Source organism: Entelurus aequoreus, linkage group LG02 (genome assembly GCF_033978785.1).
Source record: "Entelurus aequoreus isolate RoL-2023_Sb linkage group LG02, RoL_Eaeq_v1.1, whole genome shotgun sequence".
NCBI lineage: Eukaryota > Metazoa > Chordata > Actinopteri > Syngnathiformes > Syngnathidae > Entelurus > Entelurus aequoreus.
Window position 1 is genome coordinate 11957753 of NC_084732.1, and position 21560 is coordinate 11979312.

General features: G+C 39.6%; 3 protein-coding genes across 3 annotated transcripts in view; all 3 read right to left on the reverse strand.

Moving 5' to 3' along the window:
• Positions 1 to 550: 550 nt before the first annotated feature.
• On the reverse strand, positions 551 to 7276 carry LOC133630185 (zinc finger protein 135-like). The gene is made up of 2 exons (XM_062021600.1): positions 6834 to 7276; positions 551 to 1393 (listed from the first exon to the last, which is right to left on the reverse strand). The coding sequence occupies exons 1-2, from the start codon at positions 7015 to 7017 to the stop codon at positions 582 to 584; spliced, it is 996 nt and encodes a 331-aa protein (XP_061877584.1). The 5' UTR covers positions 7018 to 7276; the 3' UTR covers positions 551 to 581.
• Positions 7277 to 12670: 5394 nt separating this feature from the next.
• On the reverse strand, positions 12671 to 19368 carry LOC133662374 (gastrula zinc finger protein XlCGF57.1-like). The gene is made up of 2 exons (XM_062066319.1): positions 18899 to 19368; positions 12671 to 14652 (listed from the first exon to the last, which is right to left on the reverse strand). The coding sequence occupies exons 1-2, from the start codon at positions 19080 to 19082 to the stop codon at positions 13076 to 13078; spliced, it is 1761 nt and encodes a 586-aa protein (XP_061922303.1). The 5' UTR covers positions 19083 to 19368; the 3' UTR covers positions 12671 to 13075.
• Positions 19369 to 21360: 1992 nt separating this feature from the next.
• The window catches only part of LOC133665401 (zinc finger protein 771-like), a 10354-nt gene continuing 10154 nt past the window's right edge, over positions 21361 to 21560 (reverse strand). Inside the window, exon 3 of the mRNA XM_062070690.1 lies at positions 21361 to 21476. Coding sequence (XP_061926674.1) covers positions 21361 to 21476 — 116 coding nt within the window. The remainder of the gene's footprint in view (positions 21477 to 21560) is intronic.

The window sequence follows — 21560 nt, forward strand, 5'->3', positions numbered from 1 at the left end:
TAAACAATTTGCTCAGGCATTTGTTGACAAAGTGGTGACCCTCGCCCTGTCCTTGTTTGTGAATGAGTGAGCATTTCATGGAAGCTGCTTTTATACCCAATCATGGCACCCACCTGTTCCCAATTAGCCTGTTCACCTGTGGGATGTTCCAAATAAGTCTTTGATGAGCATTCCTCAACTTTCTCAGTCTTTTTTGCCACTTGTGCCAGCTTTTTTGAAACATGTTGCAGGCATCAAATTCCAAATGAGCTAATATTTGCAAAAAATAACAAAGTTTGCCAGTTCAGTATCTTGCCTTTGCAGTCTATTCAATTGAATACCTATTAAATTGTTATAAGTACACCTCTGCATAACATTATAATCTTATTAACCGTGAAGAAAACAACAAACTGGTCTTTCCACGTCTCCCACTGTAGTCACAGTGAAGCAATACGCTTTGCTCATATTCTAGTACGGCAAAAAAGCAAGTTTCCCCGAGGTCACCCCCCCCCCCCCCCCACCTGAAATCGCACCAAGTCCCCCAGGGGGGCCCGCTCCAGTATTTGAGAAGGGCCGGTTTAAACAAACGTCTTTTGGCTTCTTCAGCTCTTTCCAGGGTGTGTTCTCATGTGCGACGTCAAGCCTGCTTTAACAGAGAACCTTTGACCGCAGACTGAGCAGGCAAAAGGTTTCTCTCCAGTGTGTGTTCTGGTGTGAGTTCTCAGGTGTGTCTTTTGAGAGAAGTTTTTGCCACAAAATAAGCACTTGAAAGGTTTCTCGCCAGTGTGTGTCCTCGTGTGTTCCGTCAAGGACCCTTTCAGAAGGAAGGCTTTGCCGCACACCGGGCAGGTAAACGGTTTCTCACCGGTGTGTCGTCTCATGTGTCGGGTCAGCGCTGAATGATGGCGGAAATGTGTGTCGCACACCGAACAGGAAAATGGTTTTTCTCCGGTGTGCGTCCTCGTGTGTGCTGTCAAATTTATCTTCTGCAAAAATGTCTTGCCGCAAACGGAGCAAATGAACGGTTTCTCTCCTGTGTGACTTCTTAGGTGTCGTTTCAGGTTACTGCTGTCACTAAAAGTTTTGTCACAGTGAGCGCATGGAAAGCGGGTGTTGTCAGCGTGACACGTCTCGTCAGCTTTAGCCTCCTCATCATCATCAGTGTCAGCAGAGTGAGAGGTCATGTTGTCGCTATCTGAAAGTGGAGCTAAGAGCTTGTCTGCTTGTGATCCTCCACCATCACCTTCTGTTGTCATGTGTTGTGCGGCGCTGCTGCTTGGAGGCTCCGCCTCTCTCTTCTCCTCATCATCTTCACTCTTCACAACGACGCCAATCACTGGGAACTTAATGTTGTCCGCTTCCTCCAGGCCTTCAATCTTCTCTTCGTCCTCCTCCTCTTTGATGCGCTCAATATCTGCAGGGGACACAAGAAGGCAAGCTTTGCTTAATCAAGTCATATTATTGTGCTTCCAAAATGTTTTTATTTGATATGAAAAGGTGTTATGTTCTCACAGGAGACGGAAAGTATCGGTATAGGTTTCAAAATGATCGGTATCAGTTTCAAAAAGTAAAATGTATGACTTTTTAAAGGCCTACTGAAATGAATTTTTTTTATTTAAACGGGGATAGCAGATCTATTCTATGTGTCATACTTGATCATTTAGCGATATTGCCATATTTTTGCTGAAAGGATTTAGTATAGAACAACGACGATAAAGATCGCAACTTTTGGTATCTGATAAAAAAAAGGCTTGCCCCTACCGGAAGTAGCGTGACGTAGTCAGTTGAACATATACGCAAAGTTCCCTATTGTTTACAATGATGGCCGCATGAAGTGAGAGAGATTCGGACCGAGAAAGCGACAATTTCCCCATTAATTTGAGCGAGGATGAAAGATTTGTGGATGAGTAAAGTGCAAGTGAAGGACTAGTGGGGAGTTGAAGCTATTCAGATAGGGAAGATGCTGTGAGAGCCGGGGGTGACCTGATATTCAGCTGGGAATGACTACAACAGTAAATAAACACAAGACATATATATACTATATTAGCCACAACACAACCAGGCTTATATTTAATATGCCACAAATTAATCCTGCATAAAAACACCTGCGTGTTTGTTACGCTAGCTCCTAGCTCCTCTGCTAGCTCCTAGCTCCATAGAACACGCCAATACAATTCAAACACCTGATCAACACACACAATCACTCAGCCCAAAAGACCGTTCACCTAACCCAAGGTTCATAAAGCTTATATATTTTAAAAAAGTTACGTACATACGCAAAAAAAAGTTGCGCACATACGGTCAAGCGATCAAATGTTTAGAAGCCAAAGCTGCATACTCACAGTAGCACGTCTGCGTCTTTGTCATCCAAATCAAAGTAATCCTGGTAAGAGTCTGTGTTGTCCCAGTTCTCTACAGGCGTCTGTGTATCGAAGTCAAAAGTCCTCCTGGTTAGAGTCTCTGTTATCCGAGTTCTTCCATCTTGACTGCATCTTTCGGGAATGTAAACAAAGACGCGCCGGCTGTGTACTGTTGTTGCTGACTACGTTCGAAAAATACGTCCATTTCGCACCGACAACTTTCTTCTTTGCTTGCTCAGCTTCCTTCTCCATAATGCAATGAACATGATTGCAACACATTCACCAACACAGATGTCCAGAATACTGTGGAATTATGAAATGAAAACAGAGCTTTTTCGTATTGGCTTCAATGTGGAAGGCATACCCGTGTTCGCCGGGCTACGTCACGCGCATACGTCATCCTCAGAGGCGTTTCGAACCGGAAGTTTAGCGGCAAATTTAAAATGTCACTATATAAGTTAACCCGGCCGTATTGGCATGTGTTATAATGTTAAGATTTCATCATTGATGTATAAACTATCAGACTGCGTGGTCGCTAGTAGTGGCTTTCAGTAGGCCTTTAAAAGGCCGCTTTGTAAACGGGCGTAGGGAGAAGTACAGAGCGTCAGGCCCAGTCACATAATATCTACGGCTTTTCACACACACAAGTGAATGCAAGGCATACTTGGTCAACAGCCATACAGGTCACACTGAGGGTGGCCGTATAAACAACTTTAACACTGTTACAAATATGCGCCACACTGTGAACCCACACCAAACAAGAATGACAAACACATTTCGGTAGAACATCCGCACCGTAACACAACATAAACACAACAAATACCCAGAACCCCTTGCAGCACTAACTCTTCCGGGACTCTACAATATACACCCCCGCTACCCCCTACCCAGGGAGAGAATGTCCCAAATTACAAGCTGCTGTTTTGAGGCATGTTGAAAAGAATAATGCACTTTGTGATTTTTTTTCCGTAACTTCAGTTGATTTATTTTGGAAAACCTTGTTACATTGTTTAATGCATCCAGCGGGGCATCACAACAAAATTAGGCATACTAATGTGTTCATTCCACCACTGTACATATCGGTATCGCTTGATATCGGAATTGGTAATTAAGAGTTGGACAATATTGAAATATCGGATATCGGCAAAAAAGCCATTATCGGACATCTCTACTCGAAATGCATAATATGTAAAAAGGCTGCGACCGGTGTGACAAATTTGACTTCAAAATAACCCGACACGGTCTTCAGATGAAACTGTTAGCAGGTTTTGAGCAAACAAATTCAAATAAAACATTGCAAAAAAAATGTTGGGGTCTTTTTAAAACCCCTTAAGGGCCAAGCTGTTTGTTTACATGCTTTTTTTAAATTTCTCTTTGCTATTTGGGTTTATTGGACCCTAATTAGAATAAAAACCAAGAATCATCTTTTGATATGATGTACTTAGTCCATAAGTACACAAATATGTACTTCATGTTTAGTGACATGCTGATTCTTATTTTTACACATTATTTTCCAAATTCCATTGTATGTTATACTCTTCTGACACCACCAGATGGCAGTATAAGTGTCCACATAAGCGGCCATAAGACCCCAATTCAGTAGTGTACACAATTTTGGAAATAAGAGCTAAAAGGTGCTGTCCACGCATGTGGCCACTAAACCTTTAGAGGTTAAATTAAGTTAACTTGAATATTATGCAAAGAAGTAATTTACTTTTAAAGTGTGATTAATCAGATGTATTATTGTTTAACAACACTGTAGGTAATTACTACCCAGACAATTACGTTGTGGTTACGCAGATATCCTCCAATTGCTTGAAATGTTTTGTAATTATGTAGGGAAAATACATTTCTGAGAACTGACCTTTGCACAGCACGTTTATACCAAAGCCAACTTTCTTTAGCATTTTTTAAGTTCAAATTGTGTGCAAATTATGCTTATTTTATCACACACTTTTATCACAGGATAATGCAAATATTTGTGTTCCAGGTGCAGTGTTTCCCATAAAGTGCCAAGATACCTGTGGCGGTGGGGGCGTGGCTATGGGCGTGGTCAACATGACATCATCGAGTAATTTGCATAATTTACTACAATGATATGATTTTCTCTAAAAAGGCTCAAAAAATGTATACTTACTAATTAATAATAACAGTTTTGTTTTAAACGTCCATCCATCCATCCATTTTACAATATAATTACAACACTTTATGTACATATTTATATACAGATTTGAACAATAAGTTATTCACTGAAATATATTTATTAATTGTGGTTCTTACAAAAAATATATCTTATAAAATATAAAAGCTAAAATGTCTCTTAAAGCTCTGCCCCTTTAATTAGTGCATACTAAATAATTTTACTTTAGCCTACTACTACAAGCATATTATTTACCAGCAACATAAAGTGAAACAGAGGCAGAGGTGTCCTGCCACAGTCAGTAACAAATAAACAGAAAACAGTAGTGGTCAAATACAAATAAGGCAACAAGAGAAGTATCCTACACTTTTCTTTTGTAAAGTAAATGTGAACAGCCTATATGGGCATCTACATCTACATCTACATCAACTATATGATTTGCCTGAGAAGCTGGACAGGACAAAAAAATAAATAAATAAATAAAAAATGTAAAAAATAAAAAATAAAATAAATAAAAATAAAATAAAAAAACTTTTTTTTAAAAATTTGTGGCGGACGTAATTATTTTGTGGCGGGCCGCCACAAATAAATGAATGTGTGGGAAACACTGAGGTGGGAAAACTATTGCTCTTCCGAGCAGCTTGGCTGCATGTGACGTCGCTTCCGGTTGCTTTTGCCTCGGACTTAAACGCGCGGTGAGAAAACAAGCGCATTTCTAGGATTCAATTTAAAGCAGAGTGAAAATGTTGCATACATGAATGAATATCGCCAATATGTATTTTGGTACAAGTTATGTCAGAGTTCCAAAGATTGTCAATGCCTGTATGAACTTGTTTATAACTTACTTAACGTGGACCCCGAATTAAAGGCCTACTGAAATGATTTTTTTAAATTTAAACGGGAATAGCAGAACCATTCTATGTGTCATACTTGATCATTTCGCGATATTGCCATATTTTTGCTGAAAGGATTTAGTAGAGAAAATCGACGATAAAGTTCCCAACTTTTGCTCGCTGATAAAAAAAGCCTTGCCTGTACCGGAAGTAGCGTGACGTCACAGGAGCTAGTATTCCTCACAATTTTCCTTTGTTTACAATGGAGCGAGAGAGATTCGGAGCGACAAAGCGACGATTACCCCATTAATTTGAGCGAGGATGAAAGATTCGTGGATGAGGAACGTTAGAGTGAAGAACTAGAGGCAGTGCAGGACGTATCTTTTTTCGCTCTGACCGTAACTTAGGTACAAGCTGGCTCATTGGATTCCACACACTCTCCTTTTTCTATTGTGGATCACGGATTTGTATTTTAAACCACCTGGGATACTATATCCTCTTGAAAATGAGAGTTGAGAACGCAAAATGGACATTCAGTGCCTTTTATCTCCACGACAATACATCAGCGAAATGCTTTAGCTACGAGCTAACGTGATAGCATCGTGCTTTAACTGCATATAGAAACAAAACAAATAAAGCCCTGACTGGAAGGATAGATAGAAAATCAACAATACTATTAAACCGTGGACATGTAAATACACGGTTAATGCTTTCCAGGCTGGCGAAGGTAAACAATGCTGTGCTAACGACGCCATTGAAACTAACTTAGCAACTTAGCAACCGGACCGCACAGAGCTATGCTAAAAACATTAGCTCTCCACCTACGCCAGCCAGCCCTCATCTGCTCATCAACACCCGTGCTCACCTGCATTCCAGCGATCGGCAGAAGGACGAAGGACTTCATCAACAATGTCCCCACAAAGAAGGATAAAAACAAGTGAAATATTCTTGATTGCTAAAACAAAGTAGATGCGGGAAATATCGCTCAAAGGAAGACATGAGACTGCTACAAGAAAATACCAAAAATAGAGAAAAAGCCACCAAAATAGGAGCGCAAGACAAGAAGTAAAACACTACACACAGGAAAACAGCAACAAAGTCCAAATAAGTCAGGGTGTGATGTGACAGGTGGTGACAGTACACCTACTTTGAGACAAGAGCTATAGTGATGCATGCTTGGTTATGCTTTAAAGTCATATCCAACAATTGTGACTTTTTACTGTCAACTGAGTTTCAATGTTGAATGATGTCTGCTGGTGGTGTGCCTCCGCTTTTTTTCAACGCAAAAAATGTGCCTTGGCTCCAAAAAGGTTGAAAAACACTGCTCTACAGCAACAGACCCACGTGTGCAATGCTGAATGTAAACAAACAGCAGCCATTTTGAATGTTTGCAGAAGAGTAGTTTTGAAGGTAGTTGCTGTTTTCAGACACTAGATGGCAGTAATGTACACGCTAGTGAACACTACATAGAGACACAGTCAAAGTGTCAGGATGAGTAAGAGAGTAAAGAAGTAAACAAACCTGCTTGTTGATGTTTGTTGAAAAGAGCGTCCAGTAGTTGACGTTGTCGCTCGTTCTCCTCTTTTGTTCTAGAAAGTTCCTCCTCGTATTCTGCTATCGTTCTTTCTAACACTACAAATATTTCTTCCACAGCAGCAGTTAGTCGCTGCTTCACCAACACTCTCAGCATTTCTACTTTGCACATTTTCACACTTTACACGCACACTTAGCGACGTGTCGATCACTTCCGCTTTGTCTCTTTCTTAGCAGCTAGCCAGCTAAGCTAGCCTGAGACGTTTCAAAGTGACGCTGAAACCAGGAAGGATGAAATTGTGTTGTTTCGCTCTTTAAATAAACAAAATCTTACGTTTCACTAAATATAAACTGTAGTGGTTATTATTAATCAAACAAACAATATATATTTGAGATATTTTAGCTAACTAGCTACGGTCGAGCAGCGAATAGAAAAGTTATCCGGTGACGTCGTACAACTTCCGCCTAACCACTTCCTGTATGTGTTCGTATTTCCGTTTGAATATAATGTAAACAAACTAATAACGATCGATTAATATTATTTATGCTGATGTAAACCATTTTTTTATGGACTTGCCTCTGTGTGATGTTAAGTTCCTGTTATAAGCTGTTATACGGTATATGCCTTGAGCTCTTATTTTGAAGGCGCTAAGAGCGGAAGTGGTGGCACGTTGTGGTGGAGCGGAGTTTTTGAAAACAAAGGAAATAAAGTGGTCCTCGTGTAAAACTGGAGCCTCCGTGTTTGTTGTTTTGTACTTTTATACAACATATATAAACTCCGCTCCACCACAACGTGTCACCACTTCCGCTCTTAGCGCCTTCAAAATAAGAGCTCAAGGTATAAACCAAATATATACCTTAATATAAACCCAAATAAGTATAATACTTTATATTTGAACTCATGCTCTACAGCAGGGGTGCCCACACTTTTTCTGCAGGCGAGCTACTTTTCAATTGATCAAGTCGTGGGGATCTACCTCATTCATATATATAACTTATATGTACCTATTTATGAAATATATGTTTTTGTTAACAAGTTAGAGGTGTTTAATGATAATACAAGCATGTTTAACACATGTAGTTAATATTGTTAATACATTAAATGTGTTTAAAGGCCTACTGAAAGCCACTACTACCGACCACGCAGTCTGATAGTTTATATATCAATGATGAAATCTTAACATTATAACACATGCCAATACGGCCGGGTTAACTTATAAAGTGACATTTTAAATTTGCCGCTAAACTTCCGGTTCGAAACGCCTCTGAGGATGACGTATGCGCGTGACGTAGCCCGGGGAACACGGGTATGCCTTCCACATTGAAGCCGATACGAAAAAGCTCTGTTTTCATTTCATAATTCCACAGTATTCTGGACATCTGTGTTGGTGAATCTGTTTCAATCATGTTCATTGCATTATGGAGAAGGAAGCCGAGCAAGCAAAGAAGAAAGTTGTCGGTGCGAAATGGACGTATTTTTCGAACGTAGTCAGCCACAACAGTACACAGCCGGCGCTTCTTTGTTTACATTCCCGAAAGATGCAGTCAAGATGGAAGAACTCGGATAACAGAGACTCTAACCAGGAGGACTTTTGACTTCGATACACAGACGCCTGTAGAGAACTGGGACAACACAGACTCTTACCAGGATTACTTTGATTTGGATGACAAAGACGCAGACGTGCTACTGTGAGTATGCAGCTTTGGCTTTTTTTTTGCGTATGTACGTAACTTTTTTAAAATATATAAGCTTTATGAACCTTGGGTTAGGTGAACGGTCTTTTGGGCTGAGTGATTGTGTGTGTTGATCAGGTGTTTGAATTGTATTGGCGTGTTCTATGGAGCTAGGAGCTAGCAGAGGAGCTAGGAGCTAGCATAACAAACACGCAGGTGTTATTATGCAGGATTAATTTGTGGCATATTAAATATAAGCCTGGTTGTGTTGTGGCTAATAGAGTATATATATGTCTTGTGTTTATTTACTGTTGTAGTCATTCCCAGCTGAATATCAGGTACCGTGAGTATGCAGCCTTGGCTGCTAAACATTCGATAACTTGACCGTATGTGCGCGTCACGTACGTAACTTTTTAAAAATATATAAGCTTTATGAACCTTGGGTTAGGTAAACGGTCTTTTGGGCTGAGTGATTGTGTGTGTTGATCAGGTGTTTGAATTGTATTGGCGTGTTCTATGGAGCTAGGAGCTAGCAGAGGAGCTAGGAGCTAGCATAACAAACACGCAGGTGTTTTTATGCAGGATTAATTTGTGGCATATTAAATATAAGCCTGGTTGTGTTGTGGCTAATAGAGTATATATATGTCTTGTGTTTATTTACTGTTGTAGTCATTCCCAGCTGAATATCAGGTCACCCCCGCCTCTCACAGCATCTTCCCTATCTGAATAGCTTCAACTCCCCACTAGTCCTTCACTTGCACTTTACCCATCCACAAATCTTTCATCCTCGCTCAAATTAATGGGTAAATTGTCGCTTTCTCGGTCCGAATCTCTCTCACTTCATGCGGCCATCATTGTAAACAATAGGGAACTTTGCGTATATGTTCAACTGACTACGTCACGCTACTTCCGGTAGGGGCAAGCCTTTTTTTTATCAGATACCAAAAGTTGCAATCTTTATCGTCGTTGTTCTATACTAAATCCTTTCAGCAAAAATATGGCAATATCGCGAAATGATCAAGTATGACACATAGAATAGATCTGCTATCCCCGTTTAAATAAAAAAAATTCATTTCAGTAGGCCTTTAAAGATAATGCAAGCATGTTTAACACATATAGTTAATATTGTTAACAAGTTAAACATGTGAATAACATAAATACAGTCTATTGTACAGCATTATTCACATGTGAATAATATAAATACAGTCTATTATACAGCATTATTCACATGTGAATAACATAAATACAGTCTATTATACAGCATTATTCACATGTGAATAATATAAATACAGTCTATTATACAGAATTATTCACATGTGAATAATATAAATACAGTCTATTATACAGCATTATTCACATGTGAATAACATAAATACAGTCTACTATACAGCATTATTCACATGTGAATAATATAAATACAGTCTATTATACAGCATTATTCACATGTGAATAATATAAATACAGTCTATTATACAGCATTATTTACATGAGAATAACATAAATACAGTCTATTATACAACATTATTCACATGTGAATAATATAAATACAGTCTATTATACAGCATTATTTACATGAGAATAACATAAATACAGTCTATTATACAACATTATTCACATGTGAATAATATAAATACAGTCTATTATACAGCATTATTTACATGTGAATAACATAAATACAGTCTATTATACAACATTATTCACATGTGAATAATACAAATACAGTCTATTATACAGCATTATTCACATGTGAATAACATAAATACAGTCTATTATACAGCATTATTCACATGTGAATAATATAAATACATTATACATTTACAGTACATGTACAGTCAAAAGGAACATATGCATTATACATTTTAGTTACTTTTTTGTTTGAGGACAAACATGACACAAACCTTCTTAATTGTTAGAACTACCACTGTTTAATATGTTTGTGTGTATGCTTCACTGATGACACTATTTGGTGAACATCGTGTTGTCCCACTAATTTTGGCGGTTCTTGAACTCACCATAGTGAGTGTGGACTGTGATGCTTTGATTGATTGATTGAAACTTTTATTAGTAGATTGCACAGTACAGTACATATTCCGTACAATTGACCACTAAATGGTAACACCCCAATACGTTTTTCAACTTGTTTAAGTCGGGGTCCATGTAAATCAATTCATGGTAACATTTTGTTTACATGTAAAAACTTCCACTCCTTCTTTGTCTCATTTTGTCCACCAAACATTTTATACTGTGCGTGAATGCACAAAGGTGAGCATATTTGGTCAGTGCATGACTGCACGCTAATCAACGCTAACATGCTATTTAGGCTAGCTGTATGCCTCATTTGATATCCTTTACTTGTATCCTCTTTGTATGTAATTTAGTGTTGCATGTCTCATGACACATTATCTGTATGTAATATTGGCTGCATTTCAGATAGTTGTCTGTGTGCCATGTTGTTCCAGACCACAGCAAACATTACCTAGCTTGCCAAAGATTGTAATACATATATTAAAAGAAGACAGCCTTAACTTGGACACACACATCTATACCTTTGGCCATTAAAAGCCAGTCATTTCCAGGAGTTATCTCACCTTCTGAGTAGCCTCTGATTTACTAATGTTGTAAAAATGTGTAGAATAAATATTACATTTCAACATTTCCGTCAATGAAGATTTGCGACACATAGTCATGTTGATAGTAGTCTGTTATAGCTAATATAGACACTTACATCATGTGTTGCCTTCATCATAAGACTTATATAAGACTTTTCATTTTTTGTAGCTCCAGACCGATTCGTTTTATGTATTTTTGGTCCAATATGCCTCTTTCAACGTTTTGGGTTGCCGACCCCTGCGGCAAACCATCAGGCCAGGACTTTTATTAAGAGTTGACAATGTTATCCAGTTATGGGACTATCACATGTTGAATTATGAGAAGACATTTTGGCTACGAAGGGATGGAAGAATGAGTCACATTCTTCATTATTAAAAAAAAAAAAGACGAGCATAGCTTTCTATAGCAATTTGAAATATATGTTTTAATTACTTTAATCATAATTTGTAATTAACTTAAAAACTATAGTAAGTTAGACCAAAAATACTTTGAGACTGGTTTAGGGAAGTTTTGACAAGCTGGGGGGATGACATATACCATATTTCCTTGAATAGCCGCAGGGGCGCTAATTAATTTAAAACCTCCTGTCACTCCGGCACTTACCAGAAGCCTGCGGGATGGCCAAGCATGCGCTAATTATTTTAAAACCTCTTCTCACTCCGGCGCTTACCTTAACATGAAAAGCACATTTAATAAAAAAAACGTTATTATTGTCTTACCTTTAGGTATAAATGAGTCCATGCCAGCTCCTTTTGAAGAAAAGCATCGATATAGAAGTCTTCCTTATCTTTCTTCAGTTTTAAAAGTCTCTTTGTCTCGATGGAGATCTTCCTTTTAAGTATTACCTCCTGCTTCGATTGAAAGTCCAGTTTAGAAAACTGCTTTATTTTAGATATGTAATCCTCCATGGTAAAAGTCCAAGCAAACAATGGCTGCGCACTCTTGCTGCCGGTTGTCTTCTTCTGCTGCACGGTTCTTCTGCAGTACCAGCAGTTGCAAGAACGATCACTAGCGCCCTCTACCACCAGGAGGCGGGAGTCATTTAATGACTCATATTTGACCCGGCGGAAGTGCCAAGCATGCACTAATTATTTTGCGAAACGAGTTTGACCCGGCTGTAATTCGAGGCATGCGAATACCAATTCAAGGAAATACGGTAGTCAGAAAACCTATTTTAGAATAACTTAGAAACCGTCACGGCATAAACGTAGAACAAATGTTTGCGACATGTTTGGGGAGATTTGGACTTCACACAGGTTATCGAAGTCTATTTGTTTAAAATAACAGAGGCTAGTTTTGTTGCAGTACATAAAATATATTTTGTAAGAAAAATTAGTTGCATTCAAACGAACCACGGTGATTTTGCTGTTTTACTAACGTTGAGTGCATTTGAAGCTTTTCCCGCCACTGCCTGGTTAACATCTTATTGTAGTTTAAACTTGTGCAGTACATAACATAACCGCTCTATAAGGATATATTTAAGGGAATAAGTAAACACACGTGTTCAAATATATACAGTATCCATCCATTTTAATAGACTGTATGACATTGCTTTATATCACAAAACATGGCTAAACAAGCAAACACAGGAATAACTCAAAGTACATGTTTAAAAAATGTGATACTAGTTCATGTACTTCTTTATATGACAGCACTGTGTTTATTTATCCATAATTGGCCAGTGATTATTTACAGGTAATCTGCTGATTAAAAAAAAAAAAGAAAACAGTACAAATAAACAGATTTTGTTTCTTGCTGATGAAGGCACAAATAGCATGAAACATGTCAGAGAGAAGTTAGATCGATAACACTGGTTAATACATCACAATATATCATATAAAACAACATTTATATAACTTCCTGGCTTCAATTTGCCACCTTATGTCTGTCCGGTGTGTGTTCTCACGTGTGACCTCAAATTTGCTTTCACAGAGAAACTTTTGAGCTCAGACTGAGCAGGAAAACGGTTTCTCCCCACTGTGCGTTCTCGTGTGTTCTATCAAAGACTCCATCGAAAGAAAAGCTTGGCCACACATTGAGCAGATAAAAGGTCTCTCGTCAGTGTGTTTCCTCATGTGTCGAGTCAGCGCTGAATGGTGAGAAAAATGTGAGTCGCACACTGAACACGAAAACGGTTTTTCTCCAGTGTGTGTTCTGACGTGTTCCGCCAACGCCGCCTTCGCAAAGAAACCTTTACCGCAAACTGAGCAGGTGAAAGGTTTCTCAGCGGTGTGCGTTCGTACATGAGTTTGCAAACGTGACCTTTGAGAGAAATGTTTGTCACAATTAGGACATTTATAAGGTTTTTCACCAGTGTGTGTCCTTGCATGTTCTGTCAGAGACCTCTTCAAGTGGAATTCTTTACCACACACTTGGCACGTGAACGGCATCTCTCCAGTGTGTGTTCTTGTGTGTTCTGTCAAAGAGCTCTTTGAAAGGAAAGTTTTACCACAAACTGAGCAGGCATAAGGTTTCTCCCCACTGTGCATTCTCGTGTGTTCTGTCAAAGACTCCATCGAAAGAAAAGCTTGACCACACACTGAGCAGATAAAAGGTCTCTCGTCGGTGTGTTTCCTCATGTGTCGAGTCAGTCCGGAGTGGTGACGAAAATGTGAGTCGCACACTGAACACGAATACGGTTTTTCTCCAGTGTGTGTTCTTGTGTGTTCTGCCAAAGCCCCCTTCACAAAGAAACCTTTCCCACACACTGAGCAGGTGAAAGGTCTCTCTCCAGTGTGTTTTTGCGTGTGTATTTGCAGATGTGACCTTTGAGAGAAGTTTTTATCACAAATTGAGCATTGGTAGGGCTTCTCACCAGTGTGGGTCCTTGTATGTTCTTTCCAAGACCTCTTTAAATGGAATTCTTTACCACACACAAGGCACGTAAAGGGTTTCTCTCCAGTGTGTGTTCTTGTGTGTTCTGTCAGTGACCTCTTCGAAAGGAAGGTTTTACCACAAACTGAGCAGGTAAAAGGTTTCTCACCAGCATGTTTACTCATGTGTCGAAACAGCGCTGAGTGGTGACTATAATGTGTGTCGCAGACTGAACAGGAGTGTGGTTTCTGTCCAGTGTGACTTCTCATGTGCTTTTTCAGAGTATGACTGTGATTAAAAGTGTTGTCGCACTGAGAGCATTTGAAGTTTTCAGAGTTATCAGCTTTAGAGTCTTCATCATCAGTGTGAGAAGATGTGTGGTCACTATCTAATAGTGGAGCTAAGATCTTGTCTGCTTGTGATCCTCCACAGTGGTCTCCATCACCTTCTGTTGTCATGTGTTGACTTGAGCTGCTGCTTGGAGGCTCCGCCTCTCTCTGCTCCTCACTTTCACCTTTGACCTCATCTTCTTCACTCTTCACAGGGACACCAGTCACTGGGAACTCATCCAGTCCTTCAAGACGCTCTCCCTCCTGACTGACAGTGTGTTCCTCCTCTTCCTCCTTAATGTGGGGGGACTGTGGCTCCTCCTGTTCCACGCTGGAGTTGCATTCCTGCTGCTCAGGGAGAAGATGTTCTTCGTTGACGTCTGCAGGGCATAAGAAGAGGAACACACTGTTAGAATAATTGTTTCTAAGTTATCACAAAAAACTTTGTGTTACATTGAGTGCCCGGCAAGAAGACAAAAGCTGTCTTTGAAACCTACCAAGAGTAAGGCTTGTAAAACTCCACTGTGTAGGGGGGAAGCAAGATGAAGGTGTTCCTGCATCTTTCATGTATTAGAATCAAACAGAAAAATATTGTCTTTCCCAAGGACTGAGGAAGCGAGGAGAAGGCAGGACCGGAGTCCCATCCAGGCGACCCCTTTTTGAACTGTTTTACAAACGTCTTTTTGAACTGTTTTACGAACCTCTTTTTGAACTCGTTTACGACCTTTTCTGTGAAGTGTTTACAACCTTTTCTTTTGAACTGTTCTGTAACCAAAGGCAACGCTGTTTACGACCCACTTCCCTTCTGGAAGCAGCTGTGGTCATGTGGTTAGAGAAAGTCTAATAAAGGAGGAGTTGTACAATCTTTCGACCAGAGCGTGCTGGAGATTGTACAAGAGTACAGTGTCCCGGCGTCTCTCTTCAATTGAGTCATCAGTGTTTGAACCTGACACACACGCTTGAGGAATAGGGAGAGATGGGTACCTTTCACATCTGAACCGATACCGTGCCAATATCCTGTACTTTATTCCTGTGGTAACAAATGTTACATTTGTTTAAAGGCCTACTGAAATGAATTTTTTAAATTTAAACGGGAATAGCAGATCCATTCTATGTGTCATACTTGATCATTTCGCGATATTGCCATATTTTTGCTGAAAGGATTTAGTAGAGAAAATCGAGGATAAAGTTTGCAACTTTTGCTCGCTGATAAAAAAAGCCTTGCCTGTAGCGGAAGTAGCGTGACGTCACAGGAGCTAGTATTCCTCACAATTCCCCGTTGTTTACAATGGAGCGAGAGAGATTCGGACCGAGAAAGCGACGATTACCCCATTAATTTGAGCGAGGATGAAAGATTCGTAGATGAGGAACGTTACAGTGAAGGACTTGAGAGGCAGTGATGGACGTATCTTTTTTCGCTCTGACCGTATCTTAGGTACAAGCTGGCTCATTGGATTCCACACTCTCTCCTTTTTCTATTGTGGATCACAGATTTGTATTTCAAACGACCTGGGATACTATATCCTCTTGAAAATGAGAGTCGAAAACACGAAATGGACATTCACAGTGACTGAACATGTAAATACACGATTAGTAATATTCAGCTTGGCGAAGCTAAAAAAATAGAAGCTAACCTAGCTACGTAGCCAACGTGATAGCATCAGTCTCAAATGCAGATAGAAACTAAAGTAAAAAAAACCCTGACTGGATGGATAGACAGAAGATCAACAATACTATTAAACCATGAACATGTAAATACATGATTAATAATATTCAGCTTTGTGAAGCTAAAAAAAATAGAAGCTAACCTAGCTACGTAGCCAACGTGATAGCATCAGTCTCAAATGCAGATCGAAACTAAATTAAAAAAAAACCCTGACTGGATGGATAGACAGAAGATCAAAAATACTATTAAACCATGAACATGTAAATACACGATTAATAATATTCAGCTTTGCGAAGCTAAAAAAATAGAAGCTAACCTAGCGACGTGGCCAACGTGATAGCATCAGTCTCAAATGCAGATAGAAACTAAATAAAAAAAAACCCTGACTGGATGGATAGACAGAAGATCAAAAATACTATTAAACCATGAACATGTAAATACACGATTAATAATATTCAGCTTGGCGAAGCTAAAAAAACAGAAGCTAACTTAGATGCGGCGGCTGTACTCACTGTAGTGCGTCTGCTATCCTGCTCAAAACACAACACAACCTCCTGGTGTTGGTGTTGCTGTAGTCCGCCGCTCCACCGATCCCACCTACAACTTTCTTATTTGCAGTCTCCATTGTCCATTAAACAAATTGCAAAAGATTCACCAACACAGATGTCCAGAATACTGTGGAATTTTGTCGAAGAAAACAGAGGTATTTGAATTGGGTCCAAACACTTCCCTTGACCTCGTGACGTCACGCGCATACGTCATCATACCGCGACGTTTTCAAGCGGAAGTTTCCTGGGAAGTTTAAAATGTCACTTTATAAGTTAACCCGGCCGTATTGGCATGTGTTGCAATGTTAAGATGTCATCATTGATATATAAACTATCAGACTGTGTGGTCGCTAGTAGTGGCTTTCAGTAGGCCTTTAATAATACCATCTAATTTTTTGAAATCTAATATTTAACAGTGAACTGATAATAACTGCACTGTCCAGTTAGCAGCTAAACAAAAGCAAAGCACACAATAGCAAGCAAGCTAGACATACGTAATAATCTGCTTATTACAAACACATGTAGGCACAATGTGCAGGTGAAGGTCTCTCCTCCTCCTGCATGTCTCGGAGCTCTCCACCAGCCTTAAGTACTCTCCGAACTTTGGGACATGTTGGGAAATGAGCTCGAGTAGAAGTAAGTTGTCGGAAGGATTGGCGCTACCAAAGTTTAGGTTTCACTACTGGGTCACCAACGTTAGAATTCTTAAAGGGGAAGTGCACTTTTTTTTGGAAATGTTGCCTATCGTTCACAATCATTATGAAAGACATGACCACGATTGTATGCTGTAGACTGTTTGCTGTGAGCTATTTGCAGTTTGCTGTCTCCTGGCTCCTTGTTTCTTGGTTTCCTGTTAGCTGTATCCTGTTAGCTGTTTCCAGTTTGCCCGTTTCCTGGTTTCTTTTGGACATTAAATAATGTTTTCCTGCACCAAGTGTCAGAATGATTGCATGTAAGTTATCACACAACTTTCTGTTCCCATGAGTTCCCGGCGAGGAGACAAAAGCTGTCTTTGAGCTTACCAAGCAAAAGGCTTGTAAAACTCCACTGTGTACGATGGGAAGCGACACGACGGTGTCGGTTTCTTTGATCTATTGTGATCCACAGGAAGATCTCGCCTTGACCCGAGATCTACAAAGCGGAGAGGAAGCAGGACCTGACGCAAGCTCCAGGCATCTTTTCTTTGAACTGTTTTGTGACCGAGGGCAACAGCTGTTTACGACCCCCCTCCTTTTAGAAACAGCGGATGCTATGTATTCAGGGAAAGTCCAAATAAAAGAGGAGGCGTAGAACTCTCTTGTCAGAGTGTGGTGGAAGACTGTTCAAGAGTACAGCCCAGACGTTTCTCCTCATGAGCCAAATTGAATCCTGTCTCTGTTTAATTCCTTGCTTCTTGTCTGTTTAATAGATGTCATCGGGGTTTGAACCTGACATCTCTGCATCTTGGGGTTCGTCACCAACTCTATCTGACAATATTGTTATTATAAGCTCTAACGCAGACGGACTATTTATAAACCTGAGTGCCTACGTTGACATTATCGAGTGCTGAGCGGCTTCCTCCACAAACTCCTTCACTGTTGCCTTTTGACATCTTAATCTTAACAATCGACATCCGTTTTATGTGTCTTATATTTAAAAAACAATAGGTAGTCATTTGCAGTGTCTCCATTTTGGACTGGACTCTCACTATTATGTTAGATCCACTATGGACTGGACTCTCACTATTATGTTAGATCCACTATGGACTGGACTCTCACACTATTATGTTAGATCCACTATGGACAGGCCTCCACACTATTATGTTAGATCCACTATGGACTGGACTCTCACACTATTATGTTAGATCCACTATGGACTGGACTCTCACTATTATGTTAGATCCACTATGGACTGGACTCTCACACTATTATGTTAGATCCACTATGGACTGGACTGTCACTATTATGTTAGATCCACTATGGACTGGACTCTCACACTATTATGTTAGATCCACTATGGCCTGGACTCTCACTATTATGTTAGATCCACTATGGACTGGACTCTCACACTATTATGTTAGATCCACTATGGACTGGACTCTCACTATTATGTTAGATCCACTATGGATGCACCGGTCGCATATAAGTAAACAGTGATTGATTGATTGATTGATTGATTGATAGCTTGACCACCACGCATATTTAATGGGCGGGACATGAGCCGGACGTGACGTCATTAAAATCCAAGCAACAGGCCCACATTTGCAATGCTGAACGTAAACAAACAGCAGCCATTTTGAATGTTTGCAGAGTAGTTTTGAAGGTAGTTACTGTTTTCCGACACTAGATGGCAGTAATGTACACGCCATTGAACACTACATAGAGACACAGTCAAAGTGTCAGGATGAGTAAGAAAGTAAAGAAGTAAACAAACCTGTTTGTTGATGTTTGTTGAAAAGAGCGTCCAGTAGTTGACGTTGTCGCTCGTTCTCCTCTTTTGTTCTAGAAAGTTCCTCCTCGTATTCTGCTATCGTTCTTTCTAACACTACAAATATTTCTTCCACAGCAGCAGTTAGTCGCTGCTTCACCAACACTCTCAGCATTTCTACTTGACACATTTTCACACGCACACAACACTTTAGCGACGTGTCGATCACTTCCGCCTTGTCTCTTTCTTAGCAGCTAGCCAGCTAAGCTAGCCCGAGACGTTTCAACGTGACGCTGAGACCAGGAAGGATGAAATTGTGTTGTTTCGCTCTTTAAATACATAAAAATCTCAAATTGCACTAACAAATAACTGTAATGGTAAATAATGATAAAACAAACAATGTATATTTGAGATATTTTAGCTAACTAGCTATGGTCGAGCAGGGAATAGCAAAGTTCTGCGGTGACGTCACACAACTTCCGCCTAACCACTTCCTGTATGTGTTCGTATTTCCGTTTACATTAATGTAAACAAACTAATAATGATCGATTTGGATTATTTGTTTATTAATAATTCAGTGACAATAACTATATTTATATTTATATATTATATTTACAGAGAAGAAAACAAACCCAGCAACAATGTCGTCGTTTTGCTAACGCTTTCCAACCCTTGCCTGGCGACCCTGTTTAGAATCGTGCGTCTAAGATGGCGACTGGCGCATGCGCAAGATGTGTTGCTAACCGAAAGAGTTTTATTAACTAAACAAACATGGTATTTTTAAAAAGTCAATGCAAAGGCAAAACATTGCAGAAGAAGAATGGGAACAGTAAAAAATATATAATAAGCAAGAATTACAGTCTATATGTAAACAAACAAGAGACAGAATGAAAACAGATTTACCAAAAGCCTTTTTTAGAGAAGAGAATGACAAAATGAGTAAATGATTTGGCCATTTTTGTTTTCTATCATTATGAGGGATTTTAGATACGAATTAAAATATTGTGTGTGTGTATATAGCAGTGTTTTTCAACCTTCTTTTGAGCCAAGGCACATTTTTTGCGTTGAAAAAATGCGGAGGCACACCACCAGCAGACATCATTCAAAAACTAAACTCAGCTGACAGTAAAAAGTCGCAATTGTTGGATATGACTTTAAAGCATAACCAAGCATGCATCACTATAGCTCTTGTCTCAAAGTAGGTGTACTGTCACCACCTGCCACATCACACCCTGACTTATTTGGACTTTGTTGCTGTTTTCCTGTGTGTAGTGTTTTACTTCTTGTCTTGCGCTCCTATTTTGGTGGCTTTTTCTCTATTTTTGGTATTTTCCTGTAGCAGTTTCATGTCTTCCTTTGAGCGATATTTCCCACATCTACTTTGTTTTAGCAATCAAGAATATTTCACTTGTTTTTATCATCAACAATCACATTGTTGATTGTCTTGTCATGTTCGGATGTACTTTGTGGACGCAGTCTTTGCTCCACAGTAAGTCTTTGCTGTCGTCCAGCATTCTGTTTTTGTTGACTTTGTAGCCCGTTCAGTTTTAGTTTCGTTCTGCATAGCCTTCCCTAAGCTTCAATGCCTTTTCTTAGGGGCACTCACCTTTTGTTTATTTTTGGTTAAAGCATTAGACACCTTTTTACCTGCACACTGCCTCCCGCTGTTTCCCACATCTACAAAGCAATGAGCTACCTGCTGCCACCTACTGATATGGAAGAGTATTACACGGTTACTCTGCCGAGCTCTAGACAGCACCGACACTCAACAACAACACATCATTTGCAGACTATAATTACTGGTTTACATTTTTTTTTTTTTAACCCAAATAGGTGAAATTACATAAACTCTCATGGCACACCAGACTGTATCTCACGGCACACTAGTGTGCCGCAGCACAGTGGTTGAAAAACACTGGTATATAGAACTTTGCAAGGCATAAAATGCTGTTACACAAGCTTTCTTATTTTTGTTTTTTGTAAAGCGTACCAATTAAAATATGCGACAACAATCACTTTGTTTACAACTCTTTCATTGTCATGGATACAATTTATCCAAATATTGATGCTTTGTTAAGGCAGCCGTGCGTGTAAATGAATGCAAGGAAAAGTTAGCGACACCCGAGACCCAAAACTAGGGGTACCAGCCCTCATAAAACATGGACACATTCTTCTTCTACAGCACTGCGACCCAGGTGTGGAATATTTACCCTGGTCCCTGAAAATGGACCTTTCAGGTGGCCAAAAATTGGATATTTTTTCATGCATAATTATCCAGTGATTCTTTACAGGTAATCTGTTGTTTGCTTTAAAAACAGTACAAATTAACATGTTTTGTTTATTGCTAATGAAGGCAGCAATAGCATGAAAGATGTCAGGAAGAAGTTAGATTGATTACACTGGTTATTACATCACAACATATCATATAAAACCATATTTACATTCGTTTGTGGCTTCAATCTGCCACCTCATGTCTGTCCGGTGTGAGTTCTCATGTGTGACCTCAAATTTGCTTTCACAGAAAAACTTTGATCGCACACTGAGCAGGCGAAAGGTTTCTCACCCCTGTGCGTTCTCGTGTGTTCTGTCCAAGACGCCATCGAAAGAAAAGCTTGACCACACACTGAGCAGATAAAAGGTCTCTTGTCAGTGTGTGTCCTCATGTGTC